Source organism: Leuresthes tenuis, unplaced genomic scaffold (genome assembly GCF_036924035.1).
Source record: "Leuresthes tenuis unplaced genomic scaffold, fLeuTen1.0.hap1 SCAF_7, whole genome shotgun sequence".
Lineage (NCBI taxonomy): Eukaryota > Metazoa > Chordata > Actinopteri > Atheriniformes > Atherinopsidae > Leuresthes > Leuresthes tenuis.
The window spans coordinates 11,080,093-11,092,339 of record NW_027325361.1 but is presented as its reverse complement, the minus strand read 5'-3'; the positions used below and the strand labels follow the sequence as shown (position 1 = coordinate 11,092,339).

General features: G+C 39.0%; 1 protein-coding gene across 1 annotated transcript; it reads right to left on the bottom strand.

The window, feature by feature from the left end:
- Positions 1 to 3,760: 3,760 nt before the first annotated feature.
- LOC140311281 (potassium voltage-gated channel subfamily V member 2-like) lies at positions 3,761 to 8,331 on the bottom strand. The gene is made up of 2 exons (XM_072388671.1): positions 6,954 to 8,331; positions 3,761 to 4,215 (listed from the first exon to the last, which is right to left on the bottom strand). Exons 1-2 carry the CDS (start codon positions 8,214 to 8,216, stop codon positions 3,964 to 3,966), a joined length of 1,515 nt encoding a protein of 504 aa, XP_072244772.1. The 5' UTR covers positions 8,217 to 8,331; the 3' UTR covers positions 3,761 to 3,963.
- Between the last annotated feature and the right edge of the window lie 3,916 nt (positions 8,332 to 12,247).

The following is a 12,247-nucleotide window of genomic DNA, read 5'->3' as shown; positions in this document are numbered from 1 at the left end:
AACCTCTAATTATTGTCTTTAGATCTGCAAAAGTCACAAAAAATTAACACTAAAACAAGACAAATCGTCTTTCACAAGGAAAAATTAAGCAATTATAACCCAGCTGCACAAGGTAGTACTTACTTAGCCTAGAAGACTGTAAACCCTGTATGTCTGATTAACTTTTAAACTAATGTGGATAGATGAAATGCCTTTACAATAATGAAAGCAAGTCAAAATAGCCATCAAAATACTGATATTGAGAAAAAAAATCTAGCTAAAGGTAGAAGGGAGCTAGGATGAGAAGTAATTTCAGGCAAAGATGGGTTCTGTATTTCTTATTTCCAATTTTAAAAAAAAGATAATTCAATAAAATGAATAACATGTCATCTATTCAGATGTACAATATACAGCAATAATAACAGAATACATTTTTACAGATATTTTATGAATATTAGAATTTCACCATTGTACCTGTACTTTTACTACAGTAAAATGAAAAAAAATGTCATTACATGCTTTCTGAATGTTGATTTTGTTTTTTGTTCTCAACAAGTACCCAACAAGATAATAATATAGATCACTAAACTTCATACTGAAATGTCACTAAATGGCTACTCATTGTTTTAAAATGTGATATCAAGCGTTCCCTCCCATCATGAGTTGGACTGTGTTATCAGAGTACAAATGAGCATGGAGTCTTTTTCTGTCTTTGCATTCATTTTGGATTTTGGTAAAACAGGAAGCCTTCTTGATTTTTTTTTTTCATAAGCCGTCGAGTTCAGGGTCTGGAATTATTGCATCATTGGCCATAACTCTTCTAACACCGGATAAAAACGATATGCAGTCGATCTCGAGTGATCTAAATAGTGTCTGAAGGACGACGACTTTCACCAAACTGTTATCGTTGAGTAGATGAACGCATTTTATGCCAGAAATAAGGTCCAGGTTTAAAAAAAAAAACAAAACAAAAAACTTCCCCTTTAATCAGATAATGGAACACAAACAAAGAAATCAAATTCAGGGAGGAGAAGAATTAAGTTACATTGAGTTTGTATCACGATACAGATTTTCACAGTGTTAGCTTGCATCAAAAAGATAAAACAAAGAACACTGATGGCTGAGCATCTTAAGTCAACAAAGACGGCAACAGTGACTTTACTAATATTGCTTTGGCTTAGTTCTGTAAACGTATTCAACGCTTGTCACAATCACGCTTGGCTGTGTTGTTGTTGCTTTGGTTTATGAGTCTTAGATGGGGGCTGGACGGGTTTTCGGGGAGCCTGGGGCGGAGTCTGCATTGCTCCTGCTGTCACATCTGCTCCTCACTTCCCTCATCAAGAACCCCTTTTAGGAGTTGCAGGAGCAACCAGTCTTCGCAAGATTGTCTCACCTCCCAAGTGGTAATTCGGCTGACTCTTATGTTCGGTAGCGAGTTAATTTCCAGCATTTAACTTGCCCTTTGTCTCCTGCGGTGTTGCTCCCATCGTCCACTCTCCGTGCTCTGGTTTCTCATGACTGGATTGATAGTCGCAATTGGATTCCTGACATCTATCTGCCTCACTTACCTGTCTGCTTTCACCCTGCCGTCGACTCAGAGCCACAGCACCCTCCCCTCTTTCCCGAATTCTCCTAGTAAGGATAAAGCAGCCAAAAACATCTGGAATAATCTTCATTTGAACCCTTCCTAATTATCTCTCTCCTCCCTCAGAATACTGCCTGACCTGGATTTTCCTTATGTTCAACAACCACCTTCTCCATACAGTGAACTCTGTTAACCTTTATCCTCCCTGTTTCCAGTGTCTGCTCTTGGGTCTCAGTAACTTTGAGGCGGCTAGCAACCAAGTCGTGACCCCTATGGTCTTTTTCCCTATATTTTCTTCCCTTAAAACCTGGAATTAAAATGGATTTTCTTTTGCGGTTTCCATAATCTAATCTTCACATCGATTTAAATATTCAAAAGATTTTTAATTGCAAAACAAACAAGGACACAATTAGAAGTACATCAATTTGTATTGTTATGAATGGTGATTCTGTGCTCCAGTCTCAACTGGCTGGAAGACTTAAAAAGTGTTTTTATTTTCTCAAGAATTCCCTTGTTTTTAACACTATCTGTCATTCCTCCAGCTTTTATCAGTCTCCCAGATCCAGTTTGTTTTGGCAGTTGATTGAAAGCCAAGATAGCCATCTTTCAATCAGGCTACAAAGAAGCATACAACCCCGCTAGAGTGAGATTGAAAACTGGCCTCAAGTAGACATCAGCAGAGACCAGAGAGACGTCATCAAAATCAGACGTACTGTATGTAGCAAGAGCATCACAGGCTACAAAAGCAAAGGTGCCATCAACATGTGTGAAGCTCCTTTCCCAGACAAGCTTTAAAACCTTTTAGGCCCACTTTGATCTCTTCTAACTTGAATGTGCATTTGTAATGTGCAATATATTTTTTGTGCTGCATGCACCACAGAAAGTATGCTATCAATATGATATCATACTTCATTCATATAATTCATTATCAGTTTACTTTGCTAATTCAATGTAGGTCCGTGCAGCGCAGTGGGGTGGTGGTTAACACTGTCACCTCACAGGAAGAGGGGCCCCTGTTTGCTAGCTGGGGCCTTCTTGTGTTGAGTTTGCATGTTCTCTCTGATCATGCACTGGTTCTCATGGTACTCTAGCTTCCTCCCAACATCTGAAAAAATGCATGTTAGGTTAGACAGTGATTATAAATTGACTGCAGGAGTGAGTGTGAGCATGCCTGGGTATTTGTCTCATGTGCCTCTGCGTTGGCCCTGTGATGGACTGGCAGCCTGTCCAGCTTTCTTTCTATGTCAATGAGGTTTTCTCTCATTGAAATGTAAAATATACCTCTCATGATTGTGTAGTATATATGAGGCAACAGCCAATGGCCACTGAGCTTAGGTTTAAGAAAGAAACAAAAGTCACTAACTGGCTATATTTTTTTACTTAACCTTGCTCAGATTTCTGTTTTCTGACCCCTCCCTTTTTTACAGCCCCTTTTATTACCTCGCTCACATCTGCTTAATTTTTCAACCCAAGCAAGTAACCATATACACACACTCTGCTCACCACTGCTTGTAGTACTCACCTGACTCTCTTTGTGCCTTTGTTTCTGGGGCCATCTCTATCCAAGTGTCTCAGTTGCTCTGATTAGTTTTTACCTGTCTTCTGGACCTTTGTCTGAATTCTAGATCATGTCTGAGTCTGCTGCTATCCTCATAAAAATCTTATTTTTATCTCTTACGCTCAGATGTTTGTCAGACTTGTGCTGTGGGGTCATCTGAGCTAATCCTTTATATTTCTGAAATCCAGATTATATCAATTCAACTCTGACAATAAAATAGTTTAAAGTCAGTCCGTGTTTTTTTCAGTTAAAGAGGAAGCACACTATTTCTTATAACAGTATGACAAACCAGTCTGTGCAGTGTCTGGCATTAAAGTTTATTTATCTAAAAGAAACTAAAAAAAATACGCTATGAAAACAGAATACCAACATGCCAACTGGGGACGGCCAAAGGAAACTAAATTGAATTGTTACAAATCAATACAAAAAGAAAAATACAATTGATTCATTTGAAGAGTCCGTTGTTCTTCCAACAAGCTCTATAATACCACATCATCAAGTGGAGAAAATGCTGTTAGCACATACAAATGTGATAACATTGAATGAATGTTCATCCAGAGAGTTTTTTCAGTCAAACTGAAATTCAAATATGAAATTCCGTAAATCTTCATTCTTATCATTTGATTATTAGTTTCTCTAGCCACTATCTCTGATAAGGAAGTAAACATGCAAAATGTTTTTAGTACTTGTATGTCAGATTCTATTCGTATCCTAAACACACTACCACGCAAGATGACTTCATTTCAGTTGTATAAAGGAACAGGGTCACACTTCGTAACAAATCATGTCCTTCAAGGATGCAGTCAGTGTGAAACTGTCAAAGGCCATTTATACTATTGTCCTAAACACAGGTACGGAAACACACATACTTTCTGTTTCTTAGTCTCTTTTTGAGCTGAAATCGATGCCAGGCTGAAGTAGCATTGCTCTCCTGAGCCTTTAGCTTGTTGTAGTATTCTGAGAACTTGTTGAAGAGCATGGAGATTGGCATGCTGTTGAGGACGATGCCAAATGAGATGCAGCCAAAAGCCACAATGCGGCCAAGGACCGTTACAGGAACCACATCCCCGTAGCCCACGGTGGAGATGCTGACCTAAGGTGGAGGATAAGCAGTCCTTTGATTAGTTTTAAGGAGGAACTTTCTGGGTATTGTGAACAACCTTACTCCCACTTTAAACCTACAGAGCTCTGAAAGTTGCTGTTACTATCGCACTACTTCAAGGAAGGGCTCACTACGTTTACATATTTATGTAAAATGGGTTAGTTTGCATGCTAATAAGGCTTCCAACAGCATGCTTCTTTCAGCTTGTCTATTCTGTCTACACATCCAGATGGCATGAAGATCATTATCCTCACAGGGTCTTTTGATATTGTGAGAAGGAAGACTGGTTCTGAGATCCTGAAGAAAGACTTTTCTCTGCTGTTGGAGAGACTGTGTCACTATGGGGCACACCGCGTCTCCATTGCATGCCCCATTCCTACTGTGGGTAAAGGAATTGAACTTTTCAGCAGACTTCTTGGCCCGAACACATGGTTATCAAATGCATGCATCGCCCATTGGAATTAAGTTCATTGTGAACTTCAATATCTTTTGGAACTGTAAGGAGCGTTTCAGACCTGATGGCATGCATCATCCAAATCAAACTGGATGCAGATAACTTGGTGCACACTTACGTCATGCTGTTGGGACGGCAAACCCAAACATCAGTGTACAGATAAGAGCGAAGGACACAGCAGCGAGACAAACAACCCCCAGCCCTCCCTCCTCACCAGACCCTTTACTCCACATCACCCACGATCTCCAAAGGATGTCTCTATCCCAGCCAGGACTCCAGCGACCACCATCTACCAGGAAATACAGGGCACCCCCTCCTCTTACATCATCTGTCCTGGCAGAGCAGGGCACAAGGGGATGAGCAGGATGTTCAAGGAGCAGCAGCAGAGTTCAAAACAAAGATTACATGCCATGGTGCGTTCAGGGTCCCTGCTATAGTAGTCTTACTACTGACAGCTGTTCTGAGAACAATCTGGGACCCAGTAGAATTCCTATAAAGAAGGAATCAAAAACAATCAACTTGCTGGATGAATCTATCTAATCTGTTAACGGTTCCATGTACAACTCAGAATACAACAGAGACCAGTGTAAACTCCACAAAGCGAGCTTTACTTAATATTATATCTTTATAGTCACATTCTGGACCTGGTCATTTCTAAAGGTGTTGATATTTCTTCTGTTGTGGTTATTGATTTGGCCTTGTCTGACCATTTCTGTATTTTATTATATTTATTGATTACTCAGAATGTTCAAACCACCAGCTTCTACCTCCAGTAGACTCGATTACTGTAATGGTCTTTTAACTGGATTTCCCAAAAAAGAGCATTAAACATCTGCAGCTCATCCAAAACACTGTTGCTAGAGTTTTAACCAGGACTAAGAGATCTGAATCTGAACGCATCACACCAGTTTTAAAATTCTTACACTGGCTTCCAGTCAGTCACAGAATAGATTTTAAAAGCCTGCTGATGGTTTACAAATCCAGAACGGTTTAGGCCGAAAATACATCTGTGATATGTTCAGAGAATATAAACCCAGCAGAGCTTTTAGATCCAAGGACTTAGGTCAACTGGTCCAGTCCAGAATCCAGACTAAACACGGAGAAGCAGCATTTAGCTGTTATGCTGCAAACAAGTGGAACAAACTGCCAGAGGAGATCAAACTTTCACCAAATGTAGACATTTTTAAATCCAGGTTAAAAACATTTATTTTCTCATGTGTCTATGCATGAAATCTGCACGATATCTTTTAACTTATCTAGACTGCTGCTTGTTTTAATTCATTTGAAATATTCCATTTATATTCTTTTACATATTTTAATGCTTTTTCTGCTTCCTGCTGCAATGCTTTTATTTTATGTAAAGCACTTTGAATTGTTTTGTACATGAAATGTGCTAGACAAACAAATTTGACTTTGACTTTTTTTACAATGATGCTTTCCACTTAGGTATTCTGATTCTTGCAGTTCCCTGGGAAACAGTGTGCTGTGAAAAAGAGCTTCACAGAGGGTAGAAAATATTAGGTGATAAAACATTTACCATCATCTGTCCCCACAAAACCTCCCAGCAAAATGCAATTTACCAGAGCCCCAACAAGGCTCTGATCACTTAGAAACAGATGCTTACATGCAAATTGCAGAGGTATGTTTTGTAAATTGCTATATTTTGCGAATTAATTTTCAAATCCTACTGGGTTCTGACATGAAACATGTGTTAGCTATTTTAAAAATTTTTCTTTTTTTTTTAAATCCGTAAAAATATGCTAAAGTGATAAATGAAAAGGAATAAAAAAAAAATAGTCTTATCAAGTGTTTTAAACCCCCTCACCCTCCTACAGTCAGTTGTACTTTTGGTGGGATAACACAGCTACTCTGACCATTAAACGAAAATCTTATAAAAAACAAAACAAATACATGTTTTGTCATGTTAAGAAGAAGATCAAAAGCATGTTTGAAATATGAATATTGTTATGTTTATATTAGATAGATTTACTCAATTAAATTCTGTTCTGGCAAAGACAAGAATATAAATGCATTATTAAATGTGTTATTTACAGGGTTATTAAAGGAGTGGTCTCAACAACATTCTTTTAAACTAAAATTTAAATCTATAATGTAATGTTTTAAAGTTTCCTTTCCTGTAGTTTGATTTCATTAGTAGCCACAGGCTGGCGATATCAAACCATACGCAGGCTTATACACACATCAGAGTAGAAAAACACATGAAGGGCACTATTTGGGGAGCATGATACCAAGTTGCACAGAGACCGACACTTACTGCAGCCCACCACCAGGCGTATGGGACACTGCTGATAGGAGACCCCTCAGTATCTGTCTCTACTGCATGCAAAAGAGAAGAGAATGTCAAGATTCCCATGGCTATGCAGAGGACAGTGCAAGACGTCTGATGGTAACACTGGCGCAGAGTAAACCCAAACGCCCTCATGCCAGTTGAATGGCGCGCCAGCTTTAAAATCCGAAAGATCCGCATCAACTTAACAACTTTGAGGACGTGGTTGACCTTGCTGACCCGAGCCATGGCTCCGAGGTCTTCCTGTGCTCTCAAATCCTCTGCATCAGTAGCTTCACATATGATCTGGACAAAATATGGCATGACTGACACCATGTCCACGAAGTTGAGTACACTCTTCAAAAACATTTTGATATTAGGTGTACTGATAAGACGAATGCAGTATTCAAAGGTGAAAAACACAATGGTGATGATTTCCACCCATTCCATGTATGTTTTGTTATTGATTCTGTATGACTGAAGTTCTTCAACAGTGTTGAGAGTCATTGCTGCAATGGAAAGGAGCACAAAAACGTTCGAGAGCACGGTGACAGCCTTGGCTAAAGTTGAAGAGTAGGGATTCTCCACAATATTCCACAGGCTATTCCTCACATTCCCAAAGATCATATCTTTGAAGCACTCGTCGTCGCTCTTGACCTGCATTGCAGCCATCACCTCCCTGTCCATCTTCAGGTTGTCCCTCACCTCATCAAGCTTCTCTTCAAACAGCATCCAGCAGCAGAGGTCGGTGTCCTTCAGGCTCAGGCCCCAATATGCAATTTCCTCCTCAAAGTTGATGGGGCACATTTCCTGCACAACCCACAGCACTCCACTTGCGTAAAAATGACAGATGTAATGGATGATGGCAGGATCACGGTCAAAGAAGAATTCATTCTTACTTACAGAGTAGTCGTCGCACAACGTGAGGAGCTTGGTCTGGTCCTTGCAGAGAGCTAACGAGCCTATCCTGGTGTTAGGATATTTAACAACGCTCTGTTTTGGAATTTGAAACACTTTTCCTCCAATATTTATGTTGACATTCTGCTGCAAACTCGGGCTTCTATTAATTCTGAGGCTCTCATCTTTTAAATCTCGACTGTCCAGATTGTCCAGAGAGCTCCACGATTTGACTACTTTGTCCTGAGAAAAAGGAAATGTTTTGTTGACCTCTGCACTCACTGACAGACAGCTGGTACTAGAGCTGCGGCTTTGCAAATGTCTCTGCAGTCGTACCTTCTCTGAGCAGGCCATAGCAATAGTGGTGCAAGGCAGAAAGTTAACACACCAGAAAACACAGAGAGGAAGCGCTTTAGGCAAAGTCTTCTAGCGACACATTGTGTAGTGCTGAATCATCAGGAAAAAAGGATCTGGTCCCACAGGAGCTGATATCACTGAACGCACTGCTTCCTGTTTTGGTTGTTCACTTGCGCCTTAAAGCGGCGTTCGGGACATCCAGTGTAAATTAAATAGATTCCACTGGGGCTGTTACTGTAAGGGCAACAGATTTGATCCCTCTGAGCTGGAGATCAACGATAAGCAGTAGGGATTTTATCAATTTAATCTCATTGGTAGCATTCCAAGTTTCCTTTAGTAGTAGTAAATACAAAGGGGGAGGCAAGATTAGAAAGGTTGGTGTAAGGATTTTAAAGTGATGAGGTAAGAGACCAGTTGAAGGTTTGTTCCTCCTTTATTTCCTCTTACACGCCTGAAAACCTAACCTCATCCAAGTAAATTCATAGTATTAGTAGTATTTATACCACAGTATGTCGTGTTTTTTCCCCACATTTGCTGTGGTTGAAAAAAATTAGCCATCGTTTTTTTATTCTGACAAAGTTGTACACTATGCATAAATACTACAAATGTTGGGAATAAAATTCAACTCAAGGCCATTTTTGCTTAGATAATGGCCAGTGTAGTTTTATGACCGTGGAGGAAATACAGGGGTGTACTGTATACTGCCAGTAATCTGTGATCTCATTAAATCTAAGTTGCCATGTTAATATTTGTAGTTTTGTAATAAACTCAAAACCCAGCTGAGGGCGATAGGAACATCATCAGGTTTGCATAAATCAGCAGCAAACAAGCTGAAACTTTAACATCGGTGGAAGTTGAAAACAGTCAACCAATCAAAGAGAAAGAAGAGTTCTGACAATTTTTTTTTTGATACCCAAGTGCAGCTCAACCAAACTGCAAGACAATACATTGAACATTTGTAGAGTTATTGTACTGAAGGCCAAAACTGTTAACGTCCTGGTGGAGCTAGAGGAAAAATCTGGGGATTGCAAGTCAGTGAGGTTTATTCTACGATTTTTCTTGTTCACAAAAAAAAAACTGAGCCTTTGTTGGAAGCTGTCACCTCAGACCTACCCTAAACGTGTGCTATTCAAGTTTATAATCTCTTGTATACAAACAGTCATGTATCCATCCATAAGTTAAAAAGGATTGAAACATGTCCCAGCTGCCATTGGGCCAGTGTGCATCTGTGTTTGTCTTGTCCAGTCTGTACCCCACCAGTCAACTGAGCAGACTCACAGCTTGTTCAAAATGTTTACATGAAGAAGATAATCAGAGCCCTAATAGAGAGCCTGCTCAGAGAAGCTGACCAACAGGTTTGGACCAGAACTCTTCAAACCCTTTGTGAACTAAGACAAAGCGGTGTTAGAAAACAACATATGAACAAATAGCTTGGCTGATTTATCTATTGAGGAGATGCAGACTGATAACCAGCATCAACATGAAAACAAACTATACAGCCACAATGACACAGAGCATAATGCTCTTCTGCATTCGCCCACCTTTGCATTATCTCCTATTTATTACAAATAAACACACAGGAAAACATATTACAGTTGGATGAGGTTTAAAAGGTGACCACAAAGGTTGTTTTGGGATAAAATACTGATTGTTGGTTAATTAATTTAGTTTGTACTGTATTTAACATTTGACTACTTATCATACATGTAAAGAAGGTAAAAACACAATAAAAACATAGGTACTACAGACTGTACTCAGTCTGTCAAGTTCATATTCGTTAGTTTATCCTGGATATTCTCTGGAACAGAGAGGAGCTCAGTGAACGTACAACAGGTGAATAAAGACACAAATATGTTGTAAAAATATTGAGTTCTTTATTCGATTAATTTAAAGCATTAAACAGTGCTACACTACATTCAAACAACCTAAAGCGAGTGTTGCCGTCCAAAAATAAATAAAACCCTTCCTTTAAAATACCCAACACAGCTCAGCAGTTTCAGCACACACTTACAGAGTTAAATAGTCCGGTAAACAGAGTCACCGGTCCAAAAGATGTACATGTTTCACAAAACTAACACAAAAACGATCAATCAAGGCGAGTCCGTCAATCAAACAACAATACAAACGACACCAAAAAGCAAACCTATAAAAAATACATTTGTTCCCATTTTAGAACCAAAGAAAATCCTCGTAGTCTTTTCACCAAATACGGAGTGTGCATTGTTACCGTTCATACAGCTATGTTTCATTTCTTCATTTAAAGGAATAGTTTGAAATTTGGAGAAATTCAAACTTCAAAGTCTCCTTTTTTTTCTTCCTTATTTTGAAACCAGAAGCCTAAGCCAAAACGAGAGCCAATAAATAATGACCATGTTATCTTCCACTTATTTATGCAATTAACAAAAGACATTGTCAGCAGATGGATTTTATTATCTTTGGACAGTGTCTTCGTGAAGCTAATTGACTATTGTCATCTTTATGTATTTATTAAACTATTAGGACGTTAACAAATACATGATTTTATAAAAATGTTTAACTTTCGTTTGAAGTCAAACGATCAAACGCAGAAGGACAAGAATTAACCAGGAGCGGTCTTTTTTTCTCTATGCATTCAGAATGGGGGGGGAAAAGAAAGGAACAAATCTATTTTTTGTGACACTTCTTCTTGTTAATGGAGCTGAAAAAGAAATAATCATTAAAGACGACTTTATTTCTAATCTCACCTTATAAATGGAGTATGAGTTGTAGCATTGAAGTGGCAACAATAAACGCAGCCGGCTTCAAATAAGTTTTACAGATGCTTGTTAATTTTAACGTTAAAAAGTACCAGATTACATGTAAAAGGAACATTAGGATGTATTCAAAGAATCTATGAGACACAAATGTGCCATTATTCTAAGACCAAGATTAAATTCTGTCCTAATGAAGGCTTTAAATCAACATGGAGACGCACACATTTTCACTTCAATGCATACGGCAATGTATTGGGCAACCGGTGGCATTAAGTGCTGACTGCTGCCTCAAACCGACAAGCCAAAGAGTGTAAACGTCCCATAATCCCAGGAGCAATCGAAAGAGCAGCAATTGTTCCTGAAAGAATTAGTGAAGTGACACTCTAAATTTCTGTCTGTGATGTTATAAAGAAAAAAGAAAAGAAAAAAACATATATTGCAAAAGTTAGAAAAAAACAAACACAAAGGAACAAAGTGCAATTAAACAAAAATAAATGTACTGCATGTACATTTTCAGAAAAACAGATGGAAAGTGTACCAATTGTTTTTTTTTTATCCGATCAATAGTCATGTTTAAAAAAAAAAAGAAAAGGCAGAAAGGCTGAAACCAGAAAAATATTTTAGTTTCCATTTCTGTTCTGTCAGTTACCCAGTTAATCATTTCCACTGAATGTCACAACGACTTTTCAGGCCTCAATATAACTCCTAACCTCACAAACCACTCGCTTAACAGCAAGGTTAAAAAAATAAGGCATTTATTAATGTGATTGACCTCTAAAGAAGAAATCAGATGTGCGTTTTTTTTCCCCACAGCTGCCCACATCATCAACAGCAAACAACCACCAGGACAAACAGTAATACCTTTCAAACTGAGGGCATAACAGTGAAGACAGCAGGCCTCCTCCCCTCCAAGTACTCAAATGTCTATGTCATCACTGGAATGATGTGAAGCTCCTAAGGGAGCGGGGACGAGGCGTGGTGATCATCTGGGTGTGGCTGGCTCTGAGGTCACTGCAGGGTTGAGAAATCAGAAGCTGAAACTCCCGCAGCTGACCATCTGTGTCACACCTTCATTCACCATCCAAGTCCAGCTTAAGCAGAGTTTCCTGAGTTTCCGAGAAAGTACCGCTTAGTCGACACAACTCGCACCATAAGCCTTTAAGCAGAATTAACCATGTCAAAGAGTATTTTTCTGAGGCCTGCAGAATGACAAACATTTCAAGCTAAGAGCTCACATTCATAAGGACTGAAACAAGATTTGAAATGGGCTGGGGAGACGAGATAAAATAAATTCCA

Coding starts and splice junctions, on each gene's coding strand:
- LOC140311281 (XM_072388671.1), bottom strand. CDS start 8,216: ATGGCCTGCTCAGAGAAGGTACGACTGCAGAGACATTTGCAAAGCCGC. Junction 4,216..6,953: donor ACGCCTGGTGGTGGGCTGCA/GTAAGTGTCGGT, acceptor CCTCCACCTTAG/GTCAGCATCTCCACCGTGGG.